The sequence below is a fragment of the Gossypium raimondii genome, chromosome 1 (assembly GCF_025698545.1).
Source record: "Gossypium raimondii isolate GPD5lz chromosome 1, ASM2569854v1, whole genome shotgun sequence".
NCBI lineage: Eukaryota > Viridiplantae > Streptophyta > Magnoliopsida > Malvales > Malvaceae > Gossypium > Gossypium raimondii.
In genome coordinates this window covers 2,197,614-2,225,226 of record NC_068565.1, presented here as the reverse complement: position 1 = coordinate 2,225,226, position 27,613 = coordinate 2,197,614, and the positions used below count along the sequence as shown (strand labels likewise).

Sequence of the window (27,613 nt, the reverse complement as noted above, 5' to 3'; positions counted from 1 at the left end):
TTTTGTTAATGAAATGGAGATGCTTTCTCTCGTACTCTCTCAGCCATCTTTCCTTCTCTTCCTACACTTTAACTACATCCTACAGCTCTTTGTCTCTTAGGCGAATCGTCGTCAATCATCATGATCCCAACCTTATGTCTACATACATCATACATGATTTTTTTTTGTATAATTATATATATATATATATTAAATTTCAATTAATCTTACTATACTATTAAATCATTGCTGACAAGACACTATTTTATATTTATGCATTACATGCATAAAAAAGTTTATTACCGAACATGAAAATAATTTGATTTATTCATTTTTAAATTATACAATTAAATTAAAATTATTATTTTATGTATAATTACACTAAATCTAAATTTCATACATATAATTATATCAAATCAAAATTAATATATTATATTATACATTAAATCAAAATTTATATATAAATTTGAAATATATCTTATTCTTTTAACATTGTGAATAAATATAAATTTATTAACTTAAAAATATTTTAGCTTTTATTATTATTATTTTAACTAATTTGATCTTCAAGGTTTAGTCAAAATGAATTAAATGTAATAAAACATTCAATTTTTTTGTCGATTTATTTATAATAAATTTAAAAAAATGACCACATGCTCGTATTGATCGATTTCTGCAGCACTTAAAAGTGAAATTAACAAAAATAATAGACAAAAAAAAATATCATTGAAGACAATGTGACATTGATTGAGTATAGTTGAAGTTATTTTCGTCTTTTCTCCCTTTTTGGAGTAATTTTTTCGTATTTATAAGGTACGATTCTTTGATGTGATGTGTTAAAAGATAATAAAGTGCCATGCATATGATATGTTCTCCTCTTAGGCTCGATACGTACCTTTGGACGTGTCTCTTTGATAGAACTTGCACCTAAGTATCGTCATAGGGAGCGAGTAGTGCCCGCATGTTCTTTGCGCTCCACCTCATGAGGTCGCCATGTCGGTGGGGTGTGAGAGACAATGAGGTGATCCATCTCACGACTCACACATCTCTCTTGTGCTCCACCTAGCCAGGTCATCATGTTGATGGGATGTGAGACGCGATGAGGCAGTCCATCTCGCGGCTCACGCATCTCCCTTATGCTCCACCTCGCGAGGTGGCAAGAAGCGATGGGAAGATCCACCTCGAGAGGAGGGTCGGATTTCGGGTTGTGAAGTATCCTATAAGAAATATGCAATAATTTTTGAAATAAAATAAAAATTCACGTGATGCATTTCTAAGATACTGAAAATCTTTTGAAAATCTTAAAACAAAAATAATCAAATTTAAATAATAAATATTTGATACTACTAAAAAAATGAGTATTAACTAATATAGCTAATACAGGTCGTTTTTATTAATGTTGATATGTACTGATATCAATTTATTTTAGTATATAGTTTCAAATTTATCGTTATTTTAAAAAAATTGATATATGTATAAAATATTTACAAATATCATATAACGAGACTAAATAAATCTCAAATATAAAATTCTCATAAAAATAAAGTTTTGGTTGAAGTAATCTAAATAAAATTTTAAAATTATTGGTATTATGGGTTTAAATCTCACGTATGTAAATTTATAATACCAAAAAATATATAAAAACTCATCAACCATATAAAATATTCTTCATAAATATGCTGATATAAATATTATTGAAATTCATAATATTTAAATAAATAATAATTAAATATTTATAAACATCTGAATCCAATGTAGATTTATAATTTTATATAGCTGACTATGGTATTTTTCTTTTTTGAACTAAAATAGCTAAAGTTGTTCGGTGTTGGCAGTTGCACGTTGCCGCCATTTTATAGTGCTAGGTGGAAATGTATTGAAAATTGGATCTCAAATTAATTATATTATTATTTTATTAATTAATTTTATGCTTTATTCTAACTTTAAAATAATTTTATGACTTTTTTGTTTGTACCACCTGTATCAATCAAAATTTCTCATTCATTTACTTATTTACAGTTCAAATTTTTTATTTTATTTTATGAAATAGCCTGGAACATTACCCATCTATGAACTAATATCCAAATAGCTTTCTTCTCCAATCTCTAACACTTACTATCAGATCAACTTGGATCTAAAATATATTTTTCTACTTGTTAATGGGCATTGATTCACCGTATCGATCATCGAATCTTCACTTAGAACTCGCTAAAAAAAGTAAAACTTAACAGCCAAGTGACTTAAATAATAACATTTGAATAGTTCATGAACCATTTTATAATTTTATGTAGTTAGTGATCAAAACATAAATTTATTAATAGTTTAATGATCTTGGATGTAATTTACCATAAATCTATTGGGCAATCCAGAGAATATTTTGGTGGTTGTATTTCTCCTCCAAACTTTTAACTCTCCATTAAAAGATAAAAGCCATCACTTTTACTAGCAGAACAATGTATAATTATCGATAAGTGATGGATGCAATATTAAGATATATTATATTTTAGAGAGAATTTAGGTTCGAATATTAAAGATGATATTATTGAGAGGAGCAATCATGCCACAAACCTAAAAAAATTAATTTTCATGAGCTGTAAAACAAACATGAAAGATACATTAATCATAAAATGTAGAACTTATATCGTTTGTGTGTATAACATGTAAAAAGCTAAAATTGTTAATTGAATTTTAGTTCAATTGATACTGTTGTTATTACAGCAATTTAAAAAACATGGATTTGAACGTGCTTAAGCTTATGGATCCCTTAAAAATGAAAAATTAGCTACCTACTTTGAATATCTACTTTAATATATGTTTGGATGTGAATATAAAAATATAATTTTTTGAATATATGAGAAAAAAAAACTTTCGAATGGTTGAACATACCCGTATTCGATATTCAAAACCCGAGTCCGTATAGCTTAGCGAGTTACCGTTGCATGCCATCGGGATGATTATATGACTTGACAGATCCAACCAAGTGAAGGGCTTCTTTGAGTGCCTTCAAAAGATGCTCAGCATGACACTCAATGCCTGTAACACCATTCTCAGACCCCATGGAGCTCAACACTCTTCCAACAATCTGATGATCGTATCGAAAAATTTTAATAATTGAACGTGAAAAAGGAAAAATGAAAGCCTGATTATTTGACTAGAGTGTAAGTGTTGGACACTGGTACGTGTTCAATCCGTGCATGGTAAGATCTTTATATCTATGTGCCGAACACGGAAGTAGAAGGACAACCTACCTTTCGAGCATAGCCACCGTATGCAATTCCACCGATTAAAGATTGTAGATGATTAGGTTCTGCACCTGTTGAATGAGTTCATCCCATTAGTTCCCTCGAGCTTGAATACAAGTATCGCATATGAATATATGTCCAACACTCGTAAGTTCAACTTTTTAAAAGTTTTTCTGTGTATTTTGGAAATCTTTAAAGAGTATAACCCTGAAACCCGTATTCGTATATGCATAAGACATGGATACTTCAAAAAAAAGAATCAGAGCAACATAGAATTTACATGTGATGTGTGTTCGAAAAAGTCCCCTTTTCTTCAGACCATCAACCGTATGAACATTGGTTCCACCAGCCAGCTGAAGAAAGCCTAGATAAACAGGTGAAACTCAGCAATGAGTAAAGATGAACCTTAATATATACATACATCACGCGCACATATACATACGCATATACTTACCAGGAGGTCTTTCACTAGAAGCAGCAACGCGAACAGCAAAAGCAATCGATTCTCTCGTGGCACCTCGTCCGATATCTCCGCTCATTGGACGACCATCCAACTGTAAATTCATAAGTTATATCATTTCCAATAATGTCATTCAAATTTTGGAAATATATAAAATCAGGTTTTAGAACTAGGCTGCACCTGCCATAAATTGAAGCAAGATAGATGAGGTTCCATGATGGCGTACATTTGATTCATTGTGGAAATAGTTGCGTCCCCGGTATCAGGTAAGCTGACCTGCAGGTAGTAATGAAACTGGTGATCGGGAACAAAATCCGGGATTTAAGCGATGACATCTTATCAATCACAGGTAAGAAATGGTTCTCCGCTTACTGCTACTAATCTCAGGTATTTAACTGAATTCGCCAAATCGTCCCAAAGTTCCTTAAAGAGATTAGTCTGCCTGCAAATTTAAAGTCACACAACTGCAATCCGAACTGTGTTTATTTGTGATGAAATAATATGGTACCTTCCACTTGTATGTATCTCTACAGCATCAACATCATTCGTTTTAAGGAGTTCGGCTGTAGCCATAGCATCTCTTACATACGTAATCTCTCCTGAATCAGTTTAAAGTAAAGATTAGGCTTAAGAAATTGATAAAAACATGAAGAAAAACACGTGCCAGGGTCCAAGAATGGCCGTAGATTGTAAAGAGTTTGAGTTTCAGAGGAATAAAGGCTAATGCAAGCAAGAAAGTAGCAATGCTTACTGATTTTATCATAAGGGCAAACTGGAAAACAACGGCCGCAGCCATAGCAGCGTTCTGTTATCACTCCGCCCTGCATCTTAAAACGAACCTAAATCATAAATTCGGATTCACGATGATATTGAAACTGAAAACCAAATCATGTGGAAAAAAGAAACCTTTGGTTTTGCCTTTTGATAGGAACCGAAGGGAACTTCCATTGTTGAATTTTCCCTCTCAAATGATATAGCATTTGCAGGACAAACATTCTCACAAGGCCTCGAGCAATCGGAAGGACAGTCTTCTGGATCAAATTCTAAGAAAAAAAGAGTACTAAGGTCAGCCCCATGCATTCAACAAGTACTTACAAATCAATTGATCAAATTAGGATGTAGTTCAAAAACACGATCCAGTATATGTTGCTCGGACTTGGGTATTTGTATATGTTCAACACGAGTCTGCCCACTTCCTTTTTAAGTTATCTCATGTATTTTGAAGATTATACCATATACGCATTTCTGTATATATGCTGAATATTGATGAACCATTGAAAGCAGCATCAAAATTCAAAGGAATGATGATCAAATATTCAGGAAATAGAAATGGATATATATATATACCAGCTTTACGAAAATGAAGATCCTCATCATCATTAACACTTATCATCACCCAAGGTCTTCTAATAGATACAATCTCCCTAGCTGTTTCAATTCCCTCATTTACAGCGTTGATTACAGATGGATCAGCAGCACAATCAATGCAATCAACTGTAAAAATAAATAAATAAAACAAATCATTCATTAACAATATACTTTTAGAACATTCACAACATATATGATTTTAAGTGAAAAGGTAATATGATTAAGGTCAAATTCCACCATCAGTCTCTATATTATGCTTAAATTACAGATTTAATTCTTGTACTCTGTTTTGATTTTTTTTATCCCTGTAATTACGAATTTTGAAACTGTAATTTTGACCCAAATGGTGAACCGTAAATTTATTAAGTAAAATTATACTATTTTCAAAATCTTAAGCAGCAAACAAAGATGAATACAAGGGGCAGGCAGTGGCCTTGGCCACCCTAAAAATAAATTTCCTTTTTAGTCCATTTATAAATGATGAGATTAAAAGATTATATATTGTAAAATTGCACACTGACCCCCAAAAATAAAAAAGATTTTTATTTAGTTCCTCGAAAATGATGAAATCACAAGTTAATTCAATATAAAAACACTTTTATCTCTCAAAATTTCGTAATTCAATTCCAGCCCCCATTAAAAAAATTTGGGCTTTGTCCTTTATAACAAATATATTATCACATATGTAATGTCATATTAATTTATTATTTCCACATAATACTCACAAAAATGTTATGCCATTTTAGTGAATAGATTTAACATATAAGACTAAAAATGATCAAGTTACAGAATATAGATTAAATCCACAACTTAGGCATAGTACGAGAGTAATTAAAGAATTTGATTTAGAGACTTACAAAGACTAAATATACGACTTACACAAAGTGCAGGGACTAATAGCGATATTCGACCTATAATTAACTTGGCATCTTTACCTCCAGCTAGAGTGTAAACAAGGGAGAGATTCCTGATATCAACTACATCCTAGAAAACATACAAAAATGAATGCTTAAGTTTCAACGAAGCGGTGAAATTAACATCCATTTGAGAGGGTTTTAAATCAAAGGTTTTAGAATCTTAGATATATACCTCGAAGCTAGCACCACATATGAGCTTGACCCAATTTCCCTGTTGCAGAGATACATGAGGAGAACATGATTTTGAAGGAATCCCAAATGATTTTATTAGGTTTTTCACGTTCTGAAGAGGGTTTTTGCTTCCAAATGACACGTTCACTACAGCAAAAGAGAATTATCAAATTCAAATTTAAAAAAAAAAAATTGAACAAATGATCGAATTGTGAAAAATAAAGGCGAAAAGAGAAGAAAAACGGACCCTGGTGTTGAGTGTGAATTGCAGAACTGCAGTAGAAGCTCGTAGCCATGGCGGAGCAACGGTTAAATGGATAAACTTTTTTTTTCGCGGTAAGGCAATTATATAGATATTTTTCTTTGCTAGCTTTTTGGGTCCTGCGATTAGTTTTGGGCCTTTGGGCAAATATACCTATGATATTTTTTTTTAACGCGAGTTGTTTCCACCAAACATCCCTAAACCATGAGCCTCAATCTAAATTAGTCCCTAAACTTTAAGTCATTTTAATTACATCCCCAAATTATTGAGGGTATATCAATTAGGTCCTTATATTACTAATAAAATCGTTAATTTAATTGTTAAATGACACATCAAATCTTAAGTAACATAATTTAAAATAAAAATTTAAAATAACAAAAGGACCTGATTGATATAACATCGATAGCTTGGGGTGTAATTAGAATGTTTAGAAGTTTGGGGACCAATTTAAAATAAGGGTCATAATTTGGGGACGTCTAGTGCAATTAACTCTTTTAAAGTAAATGATAATATAAAAAGTAAGGGTTAATGCCACAAAATATCCTCAAACTATCACTCATATTTTAAATTGGTCCCTATCCTCAAACTATGAGTATTATACCGATCATGTCCTTCCATGGGTTAATTTGTCGATTTAGGTATTAAATATTAGTTTGGATTTGACGTGAAGCATATTTAAAACATTTAATCTTATTTTTAATACTTGAAATCCAAGTTATCCTTGCAATAGGTGCACACATACTTATAATTTTATATACTTATTTCAAATACAAGATTTGAACTAATATTTAGCACTCAAGCTAAAGGTTAAAGTGACAAAGGGATCTAATTGATACAATATTAATATTTTAATATTTTTAAAATTTTAAATTAAATTAAAATTTAAAACTTAGTTTAAGAACTTTTGGTACAATTGAGCATATTTTTATTTATTTATTTATACGTTTCAACAAGGCTAAAGGAAGAAGGATATTGTAACCTTGAACTTGAGTGAACAAATTTAATAGTACTTATGAATTATGATTGCATGGTAATTAAACCACATTAAAAATAATTAATTGCAAACTAAATTATATCTAGACAATTCATTGATTATTATTATTTTTTGGTTAGTAGTAAGAACAAATAAATTTATATTAAACCACTTCTAATAAATTTTCAATATATATTGAGAGGTCGACTCTTTCGGGAGACAATTCATAATTATCGGAAGAAGCACACAAATCTTGGCTATTGGAAAATTTCTAGGCAAGGAAAACATAAAAACAAAGAAAATTACTCAATAAAAATAAATTTGAAATTTAAGATTTAGGGTTTAGAATTTCGGATTTCGGGTTGTCAAAAACGGGTCTGAATCTTAACAAACTCATGCTAATATAATGGTGAAAGTGGCTCTAAATCATAGCAAGTGAAAACTTAGTAAATAAACACTAACAATCCTTAAAAAAGGATTCAACACAACTGTCTTACTGAAAAAAAAGACATTAAATCGAGCAAGCTTTGATATCTCGGATCTCAATCTCTCCACCGATGTCCGCAGTTTGGATTACAGCAAACAAAAAACAGTGTCATACCTTCCTCCCCTCTAGCAGTTGCCTAAAAAACAAAACAAAATTTGTTGCATTAGCGGAGACATAATCACTACTCATCATGCAATAAGACATCAGCAAACAAAACTCTAGCTTGCTACAAAATCTCTTTTTTTTTTTTTTTGGGGGGGGGGGGGTGGAATAGCAATCAGTTAACAATAAATTTCATGAACGAAGGCAAGGATAAATCCGATAAGTTGTCCGCATCTATGTTGGCCCGATTAGGGAGTGAGTTTTAGATACAGGTACACATGAATTTTTTTCATGTTTTTTCATATATTTGGATGATAATACCACTGTGCACATATTTGAAGAGTTAAGGCAACATAGATTGACAATTCATTATATATATATATGGCTAACCCTTAATGCTATGAGGAGGAGAACAAATAGAAAAACAGGTCATAAGAGAAGCAGAAAAAAGAAGAATTAAGGAAATTTACAGAGCTCCTGCTAAGCATTAATTTTAGATGACACTCAAATTGGATTTTGCCAGAAAACAACCATAAACTCTTAGATTAAGCAGAGTTTTTACTCTTCCAATAACTGACAACAATGATAAGTCTTCCAATAACTGACAACAATGATAAGGTCCAATGCTAAAGTTGAAAAAACTTGAAAACAGGTGCAACATTATAAGTGATTAGAATGCACACACAATCCTGACTTTATTGGTCATGTCCGGTTAATACCGAATGAACTTCTCTTGCATTAAGCATATATACTGAAATCTTTTCTTCGAATTTCTAAAACATGCAGAATTATCAAGCAATGGATCAAAATTCTTCCATTCCATATAAAGAGGATTTTTCCAACAAAAAGTATATGCATAGACAAAAAATGTAGGAAGTTCACCTGGAAGAAGACAGCTTCTCCATGTTTGCAATTTGCGCAAATTACAGCTTTAGTCCGAGGAAGAGTTGGATCGGCAGCCACATCCTGCAATATTTGAGTGCGTTCACCAGCAGAGTGATGCACTTCGTTTCTATACACACAGTTGTTTTCAGCCACCTCCTACATAAACAACAGCAATAATGACTGTAATGTCGCGAGAACAAATAGATAAATTGATAAGAAGACGATAATCTTCGTTTCCAATGAATTACAGTTAAATAATAACAATAGATGCAAGCGTTTAAACTCAAATGCCCAGAAACTCTTTTATGTGAAATTAAATCAATCCTCATTGTTTCACTGCCTAAAACCTTAACAAATATGGATACCGATTTAAACTTTCAAAATTTTGGTATTGAGTCAACAATTCACAAAAACAAAAGAAACCCATTTTCTATTGGAAAAATAAGAGAGAAACAGCAAAAAAGGGGCTAGGGTTTTAAGTGGGTTTAACATTGAATCAAAAAACAACTTAAAAGCAAATCATGCCCTAAATGAAAAAGAGGGAAAAAAAGGAACCCCCTAATCTTAATCTTAATTCTAAATCACAGAAAAGAAAAACCGAAAAAGAACCTGATGATCGCAGTTACGGCAGGCATAGAGGAGAATCTTCTGTTCCCTGTCTTCTTTTGGGTAGAGAATGTTGTTGCTTCATAAACAAACAAACAAACAAAAATTCAAAATTTTAAGAACAGATATGAAAAAGGTAACGGAAGGGAAAGAATACTAAAAGGGTTTAAAAGAAACTGCAAAAAATGAATGCATGGAAGCATCAAAATTGAAGAGCGGTGAGAGCTGACCATTCACGGCAAAATTTCATGGTACTCATCTTGTTCGAGAAGAGGGAGAAACTTCGGGGTTCTTTTGTTTGATTCTCTTTTGAGAGTGTTAATTCACAGAGTGGGGGAAATCGTGGAGCGGCTTTGTAATTTATATATGGGCGGTAGAAGTAGTCTTTAACTTCTTCTTTTTCCTATATATATTTTTATTTTTAATAAAAATTTAAGAGTTCTATTACCAAATAAATCTATTTATAATCTACATAAATATATCTAAGTAGAGTTTAAATAAACTTTTGAATAAATTAATATATCATTGTTGAGAAATTATTTTATGAACTCTTGCCACCACATTATTTATAGTTTTTTTCTAATTATTTAATAACATTTCAGTAACTCTTTCCAAGTTATTGATACAAAATTTTGGTTTCTTTTACCTAAAACCCTGAACTTAAATCCCTTAGAATTGGGGTTCGAGGTTGAGGGTTAAAAAATTATCAAAATTTTGTGTCATTAACATGAAAAATATTGTTGAAATGTCATTAACTAATTGAATAACCTATATTTTTAAAATTTTTAAAGGATTAAATTAAAATTTTATCAATTTTAGGAGGCCAAAGTGTAATTTTACCTTTACTAATTTAAATTTTTTAAAAAATTAAAGAATTTAAGTGAAAATTTTTCTATTTTAAGAGAGTCGGAGCCCCTGTCAATCTCCTAAATACGCCAATGCGTACAAAGTCATCAAATGAAGCGAGGCTACTTATCTAACTTTGTCACCCTTCACCTATCATCTTCTACCAATTCAGTTTCATATTTCCATGCTTACATTTTTGTTTATTTTATGTGCTTCTTTAATTTTAGAAATTCTTGCAAGTTTCATAAAGGTCTAAACCTTTTTATTGCCTTGAGTTCCTTTTTTTTATAGGACAACTTATGTTCTATTTGATTTACTTCGAGTTAATTGTTTGAACTTCTTAAATTTAATATCCGATTTTTGCATCAATGTTATTGACCTTTCATGACAAATCGATTGGTCCAAGATGTTGTCAATATTGATTGGCAAAATATTGCCCCTCAGAATATATGCTTACCATGAGTTCAAGTTCGCATCAATCTATGGTAACCTCTCTTACTTGGTTGTGTATTGCAATGTGATGATGATGTTTTGACATAGGTATAATTTAGATACCAATCTCATGCTAGAGATAACTAAGCACACAAGTCGGGCACTAACGCGTAACCATCAACACATCCCCATCAACGGACCAAAAAATTGCATGGCACATATATTATGGAGATAAATACGTAAAAATTATCCGGACCTCTCCGCCACAGTAGCTTCAACGTATATCCTAATATACTCAATTTTTATTTTTGTTAATATGTAACTGCTAAAGTTTGATCATATATCTGTTTTTGTAGACATAATACCTAAAACTACTTATAGTCCTTGCCCAATTTATAAATAAGAGGATAATGCGTTGCAGTGCACTCGAACCCACGTCATCCTGTATTATTAACAATACACATACCAATCAAGCTAAGACTCAATCGACGACTAACTTTAATTTTTTATAAAACAAGATTGACTAAACTATGATAAATTATTTTAATACTTACGTACTAATCATGCTTTTCCTTATGCTATTGAAAGGATCAATTTGAGGTAAAATGGAATGAAAATGATAATGTAAGTATCAAAATAAAAATAAATATAATTTAGGAATGAAATTGTAAACAAAACCTAAAACACTTTCTACACTATTTGACCTTTAATTTTCATAAAAAAAACATGCATATAATCTTTTATATCTTCCTCATTTCATTCTCTCCATGGATTTTGAGTTTTTTTCAATTAATTCCAAAAAATAGAAAAATAAATCATTAGAAACATAGATAAAAATATCGATTGGATCTTAATTGATTAGTATGAGTATTATTGTAAATATAGAAAACGTGAGTTCAAATATGTTGAAGTATAATATCCTCTTATTTATGAGTTGGGGAGGGGCTATGAATAATTCTAATATTATGTTAAAGCAAACATATGTATATATATCAAAACCTATAACGAGAACGTAAACACAAACACAAATCAACCAACTTTCTTTTTTCAAAATCCTTCACAATTACAATTTCCACCAACACAACAAAGATTTTAGACAAAATAAATAACCCTTCTTCCCCAATTAATTTAATAATTTCCCACTGTTTTTTTTTTTTCACTTGTTCTTTGACCAATGAAACCAATTCATCAACGACGATTTCAGTTTGCTTCCAACGGCGTAAGAATTATATTTCACCATACGGCGTTGTCTCTTCGATTCGGCATCGCCAACGCCGATTCTATCATTCGATTTGTTATAACCATAAATCTTATATTTGTCGATCTCTTCTTTGTTAACCGTTCCTATTGTCACCTGCGGCGACGACGACGACGACGACGAAGAAGATAATTGATTTGGTGATGAATCATTGCCTTTCATTTCAAGTTTCAATTCACCACCCGATGGAGGATTCGCCACTTTGATACCCTCCGTATCTTTCGCAGAATCCCCCATCTGTGGAGATATCTAGAGAGAAACTAGAACTATAAAAAATTCAAGGTATAGTGTCTTCAACATATATTTATATTAGTTATATATAATATATATTTGTTTATGGCTAAAAATGGTGGAATTTACAGGCTCTGGAAACCTTTATTTTTAGTTTCATGGAAAACTGTAAAGCTGTCTTCTTTCATGACTTCTGTGTAATGTTTTCTATTATTATTTAATTAATTGCCTAATATTAGACTCTTAAATTTTGGAAGAAAAAAAATATTAGAACGTGGTTTGGATGACCTTCCATTTCTCCTTGTTTTCAGCTATTAATGGTTTGTTTTAAGGGTAAACTACACCCATGGTCAATTTTGTTTACCTTAGGTTACATTTTAGTCACTTATGTTTAAAATGTTACATTTTAGTCACTTACGTTATCGTGTTGTAACATTTTAGTCACTGAGCCGTTAATTATCGTTAATGGTGTAATGGTAAGCTGATGTGGCACGTTAAATTATCATTTCAAACAAAAACTTTAGGTTAAATTATACAATTGGTCCCCATAATTTTTCGTTTTGAGCAATTTAATTCTTTTATGTTCTTTTAACTTCCTTTCTTTCTTTCTTTTTTTCCATTCTTTTCTGCTTCTCCCTCTGTTTTACTACCTTCTTTATTTCTTTTAACATACCAGGAAGTCGAATTGGCAGTGAAAAAAGAACATGGTATGGGTTTATGGGTTTTGGTTATAAGCAATGATGACAGTCGACTTCCTACTTTTTTTACTGCCAATTTAACTTCCTAATATGTTAAAAGAAATGGGAAAGGTATGAAAACAAAGGGAGAAATAAAAGAGAATGAAAAAAAAAATAGGAAAGTTTAAAGAACATAAAAGAAAAAAATTAAATTGCTTAAAACGAAAAAATATAGGGATCAATTGTATAATTTAACCTAAAATTTTGTTTGAAATGATAATTTAACGTGCCACGTCAGCTTACCGTTACACCATTAATGACGATTAATGGCTCAGTGACTAAAATATTACAACATGATAACGTAAATGACTAAAACGTAACATTTCAAACATAAGTGACTAAAACGTAACCTAAGGTAAACTAAAGTGACTATGGGTGTAGTTTACCATTGTTTCAACTTAGAAAAAAACACGATTTTGATTTAATTTACATTTATTTGGACAGTCGATAAATTTAATTGAAGATTCAATTTAATTTTTAAATTTAATTAAATTTATCTTAAATTGATCAAAAATTAATATTTTGATCGATCGAGATGAATTTTAAATATTATTGAATTTTTTATAGTTTCAACTAGAGGTGTCCATGGGCCGGGCTAGGCCGGGCCAAAAAAACGGCCAACGTCCTAGGCTCGGGCCCGGCCCAAAAAAATGGGCATGAAATTTTGTCCAAGCCCGGCCTAGGAAAAATTCCTAAGCCTGAGCCCAACCCGGCCCATTTTTTTAATAAACACCAAAAATTTATTTTAAAAATATAAAAAAGTATTTTAAAAATATTTTAAAATTAAAAATATATATTTATTATATTCGGGCCGGGCCAAGCCAAAAAGTGGTGCTCGAGTCCCGACCCGTTTTCTAAACGGGCCTCATTTTTTTGTCCAAACCCATATTTCGGGCTTATATTTTTACCCGAACCCTCCCATATTTCGGACGGGCCGGGCCATCCGGCCCATAGACACCTCTAGTTTGAGCTAACTCAATTACATATACACCGAGAAATTATTTTAAGAATCTTTCATATCACATCATTCATGGTTTATTTTTAATTATTTAATGATATTTCAGTAATTTTTTCATGTTATTAATACATAATTTTGATAATTTTTTTATCTGATTCCTAAATCTAGAACTATGAACCCAGAACCTCGAACCTTAAACTTTGAACTCGAACCTTAAGTCTTGAAGATTAAATTTTGAATTGTTTTTAATATCAACATTGTGTTTCTAAACTAGTTTATAAAAATAAATATGCTAAATTTTTTTTAATTCTAAAATCAACGTGGTTATAAAATAGGTTAAAGTGTTTAGAAGATTATTATATTATAAAACCGGATTAAATTAGTCTTATTTTTATTAAATGGATTACTTTAGTTTTGTTATTATTAAAAGATTAAATATGACTAAATTAACAACTTAATATTTATTGTATAAGAATTATTTTGAAAATATATTTTTTTTAATTGCAGTTCAATTTGAAGGATTTCATTTACAATACTATAAAAATTAAAAATATTAACTCATTAAACAATAAATGATATTTTTTAAATTAGTAAATGTTAACTCTATTAAAATTTGACATTATTTGATTATTTTTAATAGTCGATAGACTAATTTGGGTAAATTACCCAAAAAAGTTGATTTTTAACCATAATTATTAGATTAGGCCGGTTTTTGCAAAATTTATCAGATTAGGTCGATTTTGGAGTGAGAAAGGAAAAACGTGTATAACTGGATGTGTTTTCAACAGATATGGTAGGAAAACGCTTCTAACTGAATGTGTTTTTAGCTTTGGTAAAATGGTTAAATGTTAATATTTTTATCCTCGAGCCTCGGGTTCGATTCCTCTTCTACTCACATTTGTATTTTTTATTTCATGTTACTTCAAGCTTTTTAAATATTTAATCAATTTTTTAACATATTAGTTCTTTTGTTAGATGATTATATAGTTGTAATTACATCATTTAGTCTTAAATTCGACTTCTCTCGACTCACATTTGTATATTTTTTTATTTTATGTTGCTTCATCAAGCTTTTTTTAATTAATATTTTTAGCATATTAGCTCATTCCGTTAGATGATTAGATAATTGCGATTACATCCTTGAGTATGAGGTTCCATTAATTTTATAAGCATATTCATGTATTTTTATTTCATATTGTTTCAAGTTTTTTTAATTTTTAATTAATGTTTTGTTCATTTTTTAAATTATTTTTATTTCTAGCTCTTTTATTTATAAAATAAAATATTTATTGCAAATATCATTAATTGAAAGAAAAGTAATAATATGCTTATAAAAATAATTAAAATTAAAAATACATTAATTTTGATAATTGTTTAACCTGACTCAAAACCTCGAACCCTAACCTTAAATCTCAAACTTCAAACCTTGAATTTAAATTTTAAACCCTGAATCTCGAACCTAAACCCAAATCCGAATTCGAATCCCGAGTTAAGAGTTTGGGGTTCGGGTTCAAGGTAAAAAAAAGCTATCAAAATTATGTGTTAATAACATGAAAAGAATTGTTGAAATATGATCAAATAATTAAAAAGGATCATGAATGATATGATAGGAATGACCCACAAATTAATTTATCGACCAATAGTAAAGTAAAGTGTATCAAAGATAGAGTGGTGGTGGATTTAACAATATTTGCTGCAGGCCCACTAGATTACCATCATTTCATTTTTAATAGTTTAATATTAAATTAAATTTAATAATTATCTTAGCATTAAATTTAATTTAATGTTAATATTAAATTAAATTTAATATTTATGAAGATATTAAAGTGATTAAGTTTAATCTAACTTTCTAAACTCTCCTTCTAAAGAGATGTTGGGTCATTATTTAACATATATTTGAATTTAAGAGAAATTTGTTTGAAAATATTATTTCAGAATTTACAACTTGACCCAAAAAATTTAGAGAAATTGTGAAATTATCTCATTAGTAATTTTTGTGAAATTTTTTTCTAATTCGAAGTGAGTCCACACTTGACAGACATGAGTTTGAGGATAAAGAAAAAGATTACTCGGTCGAAGCACTCATACTACACGAATCGAAAATGTATAAATTTGATTAAGTGTTTATTATTTTATACATCACAACTAAGATCTTGTTTTGAAAAAAAATTTAAAACCCTTTTCTTCCTAAACTTATTTTTCGTTACGTTTTTTTAAATATATATTTTTAATATAAAAGAAATACTGAAATGTTATTAAATAATTAAAATAAATTATGAATGATAGGATGAGAATGACACATTAAATAATTTCTCTACCAATAGTGAAGTTAAATGTGTCAAATATAGAGCGGTAGTAGATTTAACAATATTTGGAGCGAGACCGCTAGATTACCATCCTTCCGTTTTTAAGTCTTTCCTAATTCTCCGTTGCCCTTTTATTTTATTTTATTTTTCTCATTTTTGCTTTGAACTTTAAAATACTTCTCCACAAAGAAAAAAGTCCCATCAACTCCAGATTTTTTCACTTCTTCCGATCCTTAATAAAAATCTCCATTTTTTTTCTTTTAGCTTTCTGCTTCCCTAGGATTTGTTTTTTTCAAAGGCAAGCAGCCGCCACTATGTCGTTGAGACCGAGCACGAGAACCGAGGCCCGCCGCAACCGCTACAAGGTGGCGGTTGACGCCGAGGAAGGCCGTCGTAGAAGGGAAGACAACATGGTCGAGATCCGTAAAAGCAAGCGCGAAGAGAGTTTACTAAAGAAACGCCGCGAAGGCCTACAAGCTCAACAATTCGCTGCTTCTCTTCACTCCTCTAATGTCGAAAAGAAGGTGAAAACTGAACACCACTGCCGCACGACCGAAATCTTCAAATTGTTCCCCTTTTCTTGAAATTTGAGTGATTTAGGGCTTATTATTATTATTTTTTGCAGCTGGAGAGTCTTCCTTCGATGGTTGCTGGCGTTTGGTCCGATAACGGTGCTGCACAGCTGGAGGCGACTACTCAGTTTCGAAAATTGCTTTCGATTGGTATATTCATGCATTTCACTTTGTTTTTCTTTTATTTTTTATCTGAATTCTCTTAATTAAATATACATGTGTTAACAGAGCGAAGTCCTCCAATTGAGGAAGTTATACAGTCAGGCGTCGTTCCCCGTTTTGTTGAGTTCCTTGGTAGGGAAGATTTTCCACAGCTTCAGGTATAAGTTAGTGACTGTTAATAATCACTTTTTTCAAGAATCAGGAGTTCATTTTATATCCTAATTTCGGTAGTATTTTTCTTTTTTGGAATCTGTAGTTTGAGGCTGCTTGGGCGCTTACGAATATTGCTTCTGGAACCTCAGACAATACAAAGGTAGTAATTGATCTTGGTGCTGTTCCGATTTTTGTAAAGCTTCTTGCTTCACCAAGTGATGATGTCCGCGAGCAGGTATGCCAGTAAAAACTATACCCTTTAAGTGTGATACTTGTAATTCTGGGATTACTGTTGTCAAAGGAGCGTTAGACAACAAAAACGCCTCTGTTTGTATGATACAACGCATGTTTGGATAGCCTAGGTGCCCTTTTTCGTAAGGTGATAGGCTTAAAAAGCTTGCCTGATTGAAGTAATCTGTTCTTTAGTTTATTTTATTTTAAAGCTCTTTTTAGTAGATATTTCTTTACTGGTAAGAAGGGAGATAGTATCAACTCTCTACTTTTGAAAATTTTTAGTCCAACAACAGATATGGACCATAAGGAAACTGTTCATAATGGCAAACAAAAAGTTAGATGTTTTGTAGGTAAACCAGACTACCCTTTAGAGTTTACTATATATCTTAAACTTTTATATATATATTTACATTGAAAAACACATACATATTGCACTTCACTTCACTCAGGGAATCCTTTATTTTTTTGGCCTTGCGTCTTATTCAATATAAGGGTTCTAGCCCCTAGATTTCACTTTGTGCCCTTGACAACTTTTCTGGTATGATTGCTGTTTTAACTAGAAAGGAGAATATAGAATTTTGGACTGAGTAATTTGATTGTTAATTCTTAGGCTGTGTGGGCATTGGGGAATATTGCTGGTGATTCCCCTAGATGCCGTGATCTTGTTCTCAGTCATGGAGCTTTGATGCCTCTATTAGCACAGTTAAATGAACATGCTAAGCTGTCAATGCTGAGAAATGCGACTTGGACATTATCAAATTTCTGTAGGGGCAAGCCACAGCCTCCATTTGAGCAGGTTTTCATCTTGTTCGTTGCATTATTCTTTTATGCTCCCTCCCTTTCTTTTAATGGAGCTTTCAAATGCTGCAATCTGTTCACTAGGTGACACCAGCTCTACCTGCGCTTGAACGTCTTGTTCATTCAAATGATGAAGAAGTTCTGACTGATGCCTGTTGGGCTCTCTCATATCTGTCTGATGGTACAAATGACAAAATTCAAGCTGTGATTCAAGCAGGAGTTTGCCCACGCCTTGTCGAGCTCCTGCTGTGAGTAGAACTGCTCCTAACATCTTTGGTTGTTTTGACTTTTCTGTTAACCTGAGAGATTATACTTGTGTTTTAGCAGCAATCCATCTCCTTCAGTGCTCATTCCTGCTCTTCGTACTGTTGGAAATATTGTGACTGGAGATGATTTACAGACTCAGGTATGGCATAGGATTTGTCTCATTTTTAGACCTTCTGCATCTTTCGGTTTATATTTTATTTTAGTTTGTTCTGATCTCGTGACTTTCCATTTCAGTGTATTATTGATCATGGTGCATTAGCATGCCTTATGAACCTATTGACCAATAATTATAAAAAGAGTATAAAGAAGGAAGCATGCTGGACTATCTCAAACATTACAGCTGGAAACAAGGAACAGATTCAGGTGAGTAAAGCATGGAAAGTGTTGCTTCAAACATTTTCAAATTTGTTTTTTTGGTACTGATTTTTTTTAGTAAGTTATGCTGATTATTATATTTCAAAATTATATAGGCTGTGATCAATGCTGGATTAATTGGGCCCCTGGTCAACCTACTTCAAAATGCTGAATTCGATGTAAAGAAAGAAGCGGCATGGGCAATTTCAAATGCTACTTCGGGTGGTGCCCATGAGCAAATCAAGTAAGTAGTTTGTGTCGATTCTTTTGGTATTGTTGAACTTTGGCCACTCAATATATGAATAAACTTGGCAAAAATTGAACATACTTGTGTTGGGCACATACTCGTATCCGACACTCACCCCAAGTCCAAGTAATATGGTTTTTCCCGCCTTAGTTCCATTGCCAAAGAATTGATGAGAAACTTGTTCTCCTTATCTGTATATGTAGGTACATGGTCAGTCAAGGATGCATAAAACCACTGTGTGATCTTCTTGCATGCCCTGATCCAAGAATTATAATGGTCTGTCTAGAGGGGCTGGAGAACTTTTTGAAGGTTGGTGAAGCTGAGAAGGCCACGGGTGCTGTAGAATTTAACTTCTGTGCCCAACTGATAGAAGATGCTGATGGTTTAGAGAAGATTGAAAATCTACAGACTCATGATAATAGTGAGATATATGAGAAGGCAGTCAAGATTCTCGAGACTTACTGGCTGGAGGAGGATGAAGAGACGCTACCTCCTGCTGACGGTACTCAGCAAAGTTTTCAGTTTGGGGAGAATGGGCTTCAAGTTCCATCCGGTGGATTCAACTTCAGTTGAAGGTTTGTACAGCGTATCACTTTCTCTTCATTTGCTCTGTATATTATTTACTGTTTATTTGGTGAAGTTAACCGTTGACTCTACTGATCTAGTTGTACTGAAACTGCAGGGTTTATACAATAAACAGTTCGTAATGCGGGTTACGACTGATACTTGGGTTTGGTCAGGGCACCCTGATGTGTCTGGTTACATAAAAGTCTGTCCAGAGTCCACTGTTGTGAAGAAGGTGCTTGGGTAAGTCTATTGAGACCTGGTTTCCGGTACAGAGGGGAATAGGTACCATTGTGACCAGAAAAGTTGTGGGCAAGGTATTTTGCTCGTCTTAAACCAAAAAAATTACATGTGAAATAGTACAATGCAAGGCCTTGGGAGGTGTTTCTTAAGCTTGTCACTGTTTATACAGCGACCCTTTAGTGTAAACGGGCATGCTGGTTTACCAGGTTTCGGTATTTGCCTCACAGTTGTTTTGAGTCCAGAGTTTTTCGGGTTTTAGAAGGTCAGTATTTGTTGTCTCGTACCATAACGTGATATGATAGTGTTGATTAATAGTACAAGAGTGGTAAATGGGTTAAAATTTCTATAGAAGTACGATACACATCAAATGTGATAAAATGTGTCATGTTAAGATTCGTATTACGTTCAAAACCATATTTTATTTTCCATTTATATTTTAATTTATTTAAAATAAAAACAGCTGTGATAAAATTATAGTTTTGTTTAAAATATTGAAGTTCTGTGCCAACTAGTGTATGCTAGTACAAAATGTATTTGAAATACATTGAAATTTTGACTGGAATAGAGTTTGAATTATTTGATACTGATTTAAAATAAAAATCGTACGTTGTATCGATGATTAAGAGACCTATCGAAAGCTCTACTTTCTAAGTGTATTGCTCGGTTGGAATTAAATTATATTTTTTATAATAGTAAAATGTAAATTTATTATTTTAACATTTTATATTTTTATAATTTTAAAAAAATTAAATCAAAATTTTATCTTATAGGGAGTTAAAAATATATTTTTATCTTATTAATTTAAAATTTTATAAATTATAAAATATTTAAATGATAATTTTTTTATTTTAGGTTACCAAGCCCTGGCATCACCACTGAACTTGAACGTGCATTTAATATTGAATCTGTTATTGCCTCGAGTTCACAAAGCTCACCAAGTTGTATCTGCGACTAAATAGTTATTAAAAGGGTGAACCAAAGTGTTGTGGACTTTATAGAACTGTTGGGTATAGTTGCAACAAGTGTCCTCAGCAACATCATCATCCAAAACAACTTCAAAACCTCAAGGGCAAGATTATAAATACGATTTTGTAATATTGACTAGATCAAAATATCAGTATCAAATCTTTATTTTAATTTTCATTTCAATATAAACTGTTATATTCGAGTTTGTATTTGTATTCATCATTGTCGTTAAATAAAGTGAAAATCTAATTTACCAAGTACCAACTTAACATGAATCGCAAAGCTTTGTATTTATGGCCAAAAATGTTTCAAAGCTAGAAAGATAAAACATGTGTTAGAATTTAGCTTTTGTCCCCTACTCTACTTTGAATCACGTATGCTTAAATATGGAATAGTAGGTAGTGGAATTTACTATTAATCCTAGTAATTATATTTGACTCAAAAGCAAAATTAAAAAAAAAAATCATTAATCATTTAGACTTTACAAACTGCATTCTTGAAAATTATTTACAAATATTTAAAAAATTTAAAATTGATGATTAGATGGAGTTGTTCGTAGTGTAAATTTATTGGGTGGTCTTTGTTGGGCGCTAAATTGGTTGTGAAGATTTATGGGATGCTTCATAACTTCCATTCCCCCTTGCATTGTTGTGTTAGAAGTTGTGGATGCATCAGAAAATGGTGATTTACCAATTGACTGAGTCGATGCACTACAATAAGGCGTCGTAGATGGACTGCTGTGGGATAGGCTGTTGTTAGGGCCAAACAATGATTCCATCAACCCGAAATATCGAGCCAGATTAGATGATTCGTGCCCACTTGGTATTTAGTAACATTAAGTGGTTCAGTAGTAGCTGGAGGCAGAGGTATAGACGTTGATGCAGGACCAGGTGTACATGCAAGCGAAAGAGTAGGTTTCGGAATGTGTTGAAGATGTGTGATCGGGTAGGCATACTCGATAGAGGTCCACGTCCGTGTTGAGCTTCCAAGATTACCGTATGTTGTCCACCATATAATATGGGGATCCGTGTTGCTTATACCATTGTTGGTATGCAATCAATGCCATGTAATTTCCTTCGCAGTTGACCATCTGAGGAACCCCATCCAACCGACTCTTCCAGAACTGAATTCGATGGTTGTGCTCGACTGCCTAATTACAACTACTTTTTCCGCACTTGTCCTTGCTGTGAATGGTATCATGGTTGATCAGTTCATTCGGAATGCTTTGTACCGAAAAATGCGAGGCATAACTCCACAGCTTGATTTGTTCAACATCAACGGTCCGCCAATCAACTGCATTATAAATGCTCGAGCGGCATAAATAACTCCGGCTCAGTTGTATTCGTAAGAACAACTTCAAAGTTTTGTTTCAACCTGGTACCCGACCAAGCAACTCTTGGCAAAGATCCGACACATTTATGGCGCTACTACCAGTGACTGCAACTCCGTCTACAGGAAGTCCCAGTTGGAACACAACATCCTCCAACATTCTTACGACCTCTCCGCACGGCAAGTGAAAAGTGTGGGTCCTGATCGCTATCTCTCCACCAATGCAGATACTAAGTCTGCCTTCACCTCAAATGATTCAATACATGCTGTAAACCTAAACCTGGCCGCTTGCAAGAACAACAATAGACGAGCATCTGGTCTATAACTTGGAGCACAGTTCCATTAATAAACATGTTTATTAAAAGTCTTAAAAAATAAATTATGATAATGTTTGAAAATCATAAACATCAAAATTATAAATAAACTTTGATTTAATGTGTAATTTAATATATAAACTTTGATTTTGTAAATTGAACACATAAAACTTTAATTTTATGGAAAAAAAACTTTAATTCCATTATAAATAGAAAAAAAATGTTAAAAAAGAAAAATAAATGGCTTAAAAATACAGAACAAAATACCCCTGATAGATTAATATGGCACCACAATGCTAATGTGAGTATACCCAATGTTTTTAGAATTAGATCATAGTTAAACCGGTAAGATTATTGATTAGTCGATTTGGTCGAACTGATTAAAAAATTATTAAAAGTAAAAAATGATTTAATTAATTTTTTAACCGGTTCAATCGGTTCAACCCATTTCATTCCTTTGCAAATCTTGTTTGCTTGAAAAAGGGACTAATTTGACTGTTACCTGTGGAACCTTGGAAGATATGGAACATGTTTTTTCCGAGTGCTCAAAAGCAAAAGAAGTCTGGTCCTTTTGCTGATGTGCAAGGTTAAACGCAACGTTGATATTACTATGTTTGTTGTTGAAAACAAGACGAGCCGGGCAACTGTGATTCGGGACGCGGATGGCAAGTTTATTCATAGTTGCTCGGGATTATGGTCAAGTTGTTTGGAGCCTCACTTAACCAATATCTTTATAATTTTTAAAGGGTTTAAAGGGTTAAATCAAATTTTTTGTTATCATTTTTGGGGTCAAAATGTAATTTTACTATTATTAATTTAAAATTCTATAAATTATAAAGGACCTAAGTTAAAAATTTACCATTTTAGGAGGACCATAACCCCTGAGTCTCTTAGTGGCTTCGCCACTGATTATCGGTATAATAAGTGTTGTCTTGACTCAGGGCGATGCGCATGAATTATGAATAATATATATTTTGGAGTCGGATTACTCACGACTTATTAAAGCTTTGAATAAATCGAACATAGATAATTCCGGGTTTCAGCTAGATCATTAAGGGTATTATTTGAACAAACAAATTTTTATTATTTAAATTTCATCAAATTTGGCATTGTTTATAAAAAGTTTCAAACCTAGTCCTAATTTTTATATATTTTAAGACAAATAATTCTAGAAAAAAAATTAAGATTAAGAGAATTAATTTAGAAGTTCATTCATATGCAACAAAAGAAAATTATAGATATATTCAATAATAATAAATTTCCTCGTAGGAAATATGTTGTTGATATTCTATTCTCTCAACTCTCACCCACACACATAACAAGAGGAACAAGGGTAATCTTTTAAGTATAATGAAATATTAATAGATTGCTCATTTAACAAGGCTTAGTGCAGACGCATTTGCGAAGGAAACCTTTGCAATCTCCATTAGGAAAACCCTCTGTCTTGCAAACAATATCACAATTGTCATCACGTAAGCACAACCCCTTGAATGCATTGCTTGGGGACTCGCATATCTTATCACCATCCGCTACCACAGGTCCCATCTCTGTTTCATTTCACATAATATAGATAGATGTACCAAAGAGTGAGCGTCAAATATATAAATATATATAATATTTTTTGGTAAATTACAGGAGAAAGGGCAAAGCTCTAATAGTAATGCGATTAGTGTGACTTGAACTCAGGCCACACCAGAAACGATGAATACTTGACTATCAGGCCAACACATTTAAGCATATGAGATGGTTAATTTTAATAAATGTACATGTATTAAATAAAGAACCAGTAGCAAAACTATGGAAAGAAATGGGGCAACAGGCATCCATCATGGTTATAAGAGTTAACGTGTTGACTTCAAATTAAATGTCACGAGTTACTATTTTGTCAAAGTGAATGTCAAATATATATATAAAATCTTGGAAGCATATGAATATGTTAAATATAAATATTTTTTATAGAACTTAAATTTAGTTAATCAAATAATAACTTTAAATGATTAAGGAATTGAAAAAAGATTAATGAGCAAACCTGTTGTTAGAAGAACTAACATAAGAAGAACCACGATTGAAATTGAACGAGAGAATCGCTCCATTTTAAATATTATTAATAGAGCGGATGAGTGAAAATGATAAAAAGCTTGAGAGTTTTCGATGCAATGAATGTAAAACATGAAGAGACCTTTATATAAGTTAGGGATTGCAAAAATTATCCGAAAAAAAGGATGAACCCTACATTTGTTTTTTCTCAAAGTGACCTTAGATCACATTCATTTACGCAGTAACTATTTATGGCAAATTTTTAGTTTTTTTTTTAATTTTTATTACATATGTAAAATAATTATTCAAGTTTATTTAATTTATATTTATCATTAAATTACGAAATTAATGTTTATTTTTTAACATTAATCTCATTATAAGTTTTTATCATATCAACTTTTTTTGATATAATGTCTAGAACAACTATAGCTCCTCTCCAACCCTGAAATAGAAGGATAATGCGTTTCAGGCTTTCAATGTACTCGAACTCACGTCCTCCTACACTAACAATAATGTCGGTATCAATCGAGCTAATATTCAATCGGCAATAATTTTTTTATTCATTATAAAATTAATAGTTTGATATTTTTTATAGCTCACATTAAATTAAAATTTATACTGTTTATTAATGCATATGAACCCTTAATCTCAGTGCCCCACTGTGAACTCTTTAGCTTGTAAATTAGAATTTGGGATTGAATTGAATAGATAATTAATAATATGATTTTAAATAAAAATATAATTTTAATCCTCTTAAATAATTTTAATTTACTAAGTTAGTTTAAATTTATTTAAAGTAAATAAATAGAAAAACTTGCATCACAAATAGAAATCATTACATACATACTTTATTGAAATATTGGTAGGGCAAAATCGTAAAATCTTTTAGGGTTCAAAATTAAATTATAATTTTTACGATAGTAAAATGTAATTTTATCATTTTAATAGTTTATATCTTTATAATTTTAAAAGATTAAAGCAAATTTTTATCTTTTTAAGAGGGTTAAAGTGTAATTTTATATTTACTAATATAAAATTGTAAAAATTTTAAAGGAAATTTTCCATTTAGGGGGCCGGGCCCTTGCTAGCCCCTTAGCTAAACCCTGAGTATTAGTGTCTCAATTTCTGGTTTTATTGTTCATTATCATAGTAATATTTACTATTTATTTTCTATTTCTTGAAAGATCTTGACATTGTTCAAATTCAATAGTTTAAATAAACCAAAATTTGATTATTTTGAAACATTGTTTGCATATTATTAATCAATAATTATTACATCAATAGAAATCAAGTTTTGTAGTTAATACCGTATAGGTGGACATATCGTTTTTTACTAGAATTAGTATGTATTGACTTGTTTTGATGTATCATTTCTAATTTATTGCTATTTTTGAAAATATTTAATATATTTATAAATATTAAATAAATGAGATTAATTTCAATAATGCATTTTTTTTGAAGATGTTAATTTCAAATGTATTAAAATTGTTTTTGTTTAACAACGAATAGTAGCCGATTGAGTATTAGCTTGATTGACATTGGCATTGTTGCCAGTAGAAGAGGACGTGAGTTCGAGTGCATTGAAGCGCTTTATCCTCCAATTTAAGGGTTAGGGAGAGGCTATAGATAGTTCTATATTATAATATATTTTAAGATTACTTTCCCTATTTACTAAGGTAGCCCTAATTTCCCATAATTGCTTCACTAGGCCACCAAGGCATCACATAGATGGGCTTCATCACTTGTTCTTTGAATTGAGCCAGTTCAAGTGGGTCAAAAAAGACCCATTTAATATGTAGACCTCCATGAGACGTTCTTTGTGCAATGGGCACGGGTTTTTTAAGAATTGTCTTTTGTTGAGTCATTAATTGACCAAAGGGAAGAATCTGAAAGACATTGATTTCCGGTTTGCGGGCTTCTGGTTCAAGCACACAACCTTCTGCCTCATTTGCATCTAAGACTTTAGTAACAAATTTTTGTAACGTGATGAGATACTTTTTAAATTATGATGTTTTCAAGCGTAGAAATTATGTGAATAATTATATAAGAATTCAAGTTTAATTAGATAACTGTGATTCAATACGCTGATGGTAAGTTTATTCGTAGTTGCTAGGGTTTTTTGGTGACTCAATTAGCTGAAGCATTATCATTACGAGAGGCATTGTCTTGACTCAAGGAGATGCGAGTCGGATTGCTCACGGCTTATTAAAATTAACTCAATCATAGATAATTTTGAGTTTGGCTTCATCATTAAGCGTATTACTTAATAAAGAACTTATTATTTAAATTTCATTAATTTTGGCACGGTTTAAAAATAAGCCTGAAATTTAAGGATTAAGCTTGTTCATGGGTCAGGCCTTATCAAAACGTTAAGCCTATTTGCTAGGCCCGATCATGGCCGGGTCCATTCCAAAAGGTGGATCTAAATTTTACCAAGTTCAGCCAAAATAAAAATGCTAAAACTCGGCCTAACCTGCCTAAATTTTTTTATAAAATAGAATACATCAAAAATACAAAAAAATATTAAAATAAATATTTCCCAATAAATTGAAAATATAATAATATATATTTATACTTAAATAACATTAGGTATAATAACTTTACAAGCAAATATCTCTAAAATAGTAACAAAATTAATAATAAAACTAGAGTTATACAATATCTAAAGAAAATAACAGTAACATAATAGTAAAATGGTAGCAAAACAATGAGAAAGCAATAAGAAAATAACAATTTTTTTTTGTCTTTTTGTTAACTCGAGTCGGGTTGAGCCAAAAAAGCATTACTTGAGGCCTGACCCGTTTTTTTAAATGGACCTCATTTTTTTTACTCAAGCCTATTTTTCGAGCCTATATTTTTGTTTAAATAAACCTCCGACTTTTTAGACAAGCCTTCGGACCAGCCCAGCCCAGCCCATGAACATGTGCACTTACTAAGCATATAGTCCTGATTTATATATATTAAGAGAAACAATTCCAAAAGATACTCAAAGATTAAGATTAAGAGAATTGATTTAAAAGTTAATATTCAATAATAATAAGTTTTCTCGTACAGAAATATCTTATTCTCTCAACTCTCATGTACATGCATAACAAGAGGAAAGAGGACAATCTTTTAAGTATAATAAAATCCTAATAGATTGCTCATTTAGCA

General features: G+C 31.6%; 4 protein-coding genes across 7 annotated transcripts; 1 reads left to right on the top strand and 3 right to left on the bottom strand.

The window, feature by feature from the left end:
• Positions 1-719: 719 nt before the first annotated feature.
• LOC105775321 (uncharacterized) lies at positions 720-6,528 on the bottom strand. 3 transcript variants are annotated; one of them, XM_052629484.1, is made up of 14 exons: positions 6,385-6,528; positions 6,139-6,284; positions 5,907-6,033; positions 5,029-5,175; positions 4,588-4,724; positions 4,433-4,508; positions 4,190-4,280; positions 4,054-4,123; positions 3,862-3,957; positions 3,676-3,775; positions 3,502-3,585; positions 3,228-3,292; positions 2,866-3,061; positions 720-1,196 (listed from the first exon to the last, which is right to left on the bottom strand). In XM_052629484.1, exons 1-13 carry the CDS (start codon positions 6,431-6,433, stop codon positions 2,909-2,911), a joined length of 1,341 nt encoding a protein of 446 aa, XP_052485444.1. In that variant the 5' UTR covers positions 6,434-6,528; the 3' UTR covers positions 720-1,196; positions 2,866-2,908. The 3 variants fall into 3 exon arrangements, with proteins under 3 accessions (XP_052485444.1, XP_012453304.1, XP_012453317.1); XM_012597850.2 differs by lacking the exon at positions 720-1,196 and having other exon boundaries at positions 2,608-3,061; XM_012597863.2 differs by lacking the exon at positions 720-1,196 and having other exon boundaries at positions 2,608-3,061; positions 5,985-6,033.
• A 1,146-nt stretch (positions 6,529-7,674) lies between these two features.
• Positions 7,675-9,820, bottom strand: LOC105775313 (DNA-directed RNA polymerases II, IV and V subunit 9A). Its single transcript, XM_012597836.2, has 4 exons — positions 9,683-9,820; positions 9,456-9,531; positions 8,844-9,002; positions 7,675-7,995 (listed from the first exon to the last, which is right to left on the bottom strand). The coding sequence occupies exons 1-4, from the start codon at positions 9,709-9,711 to the stop codon at positions 7,915-7,917; spliced, it is 345 nt and encodes a 114-aa protein (XP_012453290.1). The 5' UTR covers positions 9,712-9,820; the 3' UTR covers positions 7,675-7,914.
• Positions 9,821-16,360: 6,540 nt separating this feature from the next.
• Positions 16,361-20,285, top strand: LOC105775304 (importin subunit alpha-2). Of its 2 annotated transcripts, none has more exons than XM_012597832.2 (11): positions 16,361-16,744; positions 16,846-16,942; positions 17,021-17,112; positions 17,211-17,342; positions 17,952-18,137; positions 18,224-18,387; positions 18,467-18,545; positions 18,641-18,769; positions 18,877-19,004; positions 19,211-19,582; positions 19,690-20,285. In XM_012597832.2, exons 1-10 carry the CDS (start codon positions 16,535-16,537, stop codon positions 19,578-19,580), a joined length of 1,587 nt encoding a protein of 528 aa, XP_012453286.1. In that variant the 5' UTR covers positions 16,361-16,534; the 3' UTR covers positions 19,581-19,582; positions 19,690-20,285. The 2 variants fall into 2 exon arrangements, with proteins under 2 accessions (XP_012453286.1, XP_012453283.1); XM_012597829.2 differs by having other exon boundaries at positions 18,464-18,545.
• Positions 20,286-23,632: 3,347 nt separating this feature from the next.
• Positions 23,633-24,575, bottom strand: LOC105775297 (defensin D2). Its single transcript, XM_052627506.1, has 2 exons — positions 24,453-24,575; positions 23,633-23,970 (listed from the first exon to the last, which is right to left on the bottom strand). Exons 1-2 carry the CDS (start codon positions 24,514-24,516, stop codon positions 23,798-23,800), a joined length of 237 nt encoding a protein of 78 aa, XP_052483466.1. The 5' UTR covers positions 24,517-24,575; the 3' UTR covers positions 23,633-23,797.
• Between the last annotated feature and the right edge of the window lie 3,038 nt (positions 24,576-27,613).

Excerpts from the sequence above, each read along its gene's own strand:
- LOC105775321 (XM_052629484.1), bottom strand. The coding sequence starts at position 6,433 with ATGGCTACGAGCTTCTACTGCAGTTCTGCAATTCACACTCAACACCAG. Across the intron at positions 6,285-6,384 it reads AATTCACACTCAACACCAGG|TGAACGTGTCATTTGGAAGC; the intron begins GTCCGTTTTTCT and ends CTTTTGCTGTAG. Across the intron at positions 3,776-3,861 it reads CTTGCTTCAATTTATGGCAG|TTGGATGGTCGTCCAATGAG; the intron begins GTGCAGCCTAGT and ends ATGAATTTACAG.
- LOC105775313 (XM_012597836.2), bottom strand. The coding sequence starts at position 9,711 with ATGAGTACCATGAAATTTTGCCGTGAATG. Across the intron at positions 9,532-9,682 it reads ATGAAATTTTGCCGTGAATG|CAACAACATTCTCTACCCAA; the intron begins GTCAGCTCTCAC and ends TTGTTTATGAAG. Across the intron at positions 7,996-8,843 it reads GAGAAGCTGTCTTCTTCCAG|GCAACTGCTAGAGGGGAGGA; the intron begins GTGAACTTCCTA and ends TTTGTTTTTTAG.
- LOC105775304 (XM_012597829.2), top strand. The coding sequence starts at position 16,535 with ATGTCGTTGAGACCGAGCACGAGAACCGAGGCCCGCCGCAACCGCTAC. Across the intron at positions 17,113-17,210 it reads AAGATTTTCCACAGCTTCAG|TTTGAGGCTGCTTGGGCGCT; the intron begins GTATAAGTTAGT and ends TGGAATCTGTAG. Across the intron at positions 17,343-17,951 it reads GTGATGATGTCCGCGAGCAG|GCTGTGTGGGCATTGGGGAA; the intron begins GTATGCCAGTAA and ends GTTAATTCTTAG.
- LOC105775297 (XM_052627506.1), bottom strand. The coding sequence starts at position 24,516 with ATGGAGCGATTCTCTCGTTCAATTTCAATCGTGGTTCTTCTTATGTTA. Across the intron at positions 23,971-24,452 it reads GTTAGTTCTTCTAACAACAG|AGATGGGACCTGTGGTAGCG; the intron begins GTTTGCTCATTA and ends GAAATGAAACAG.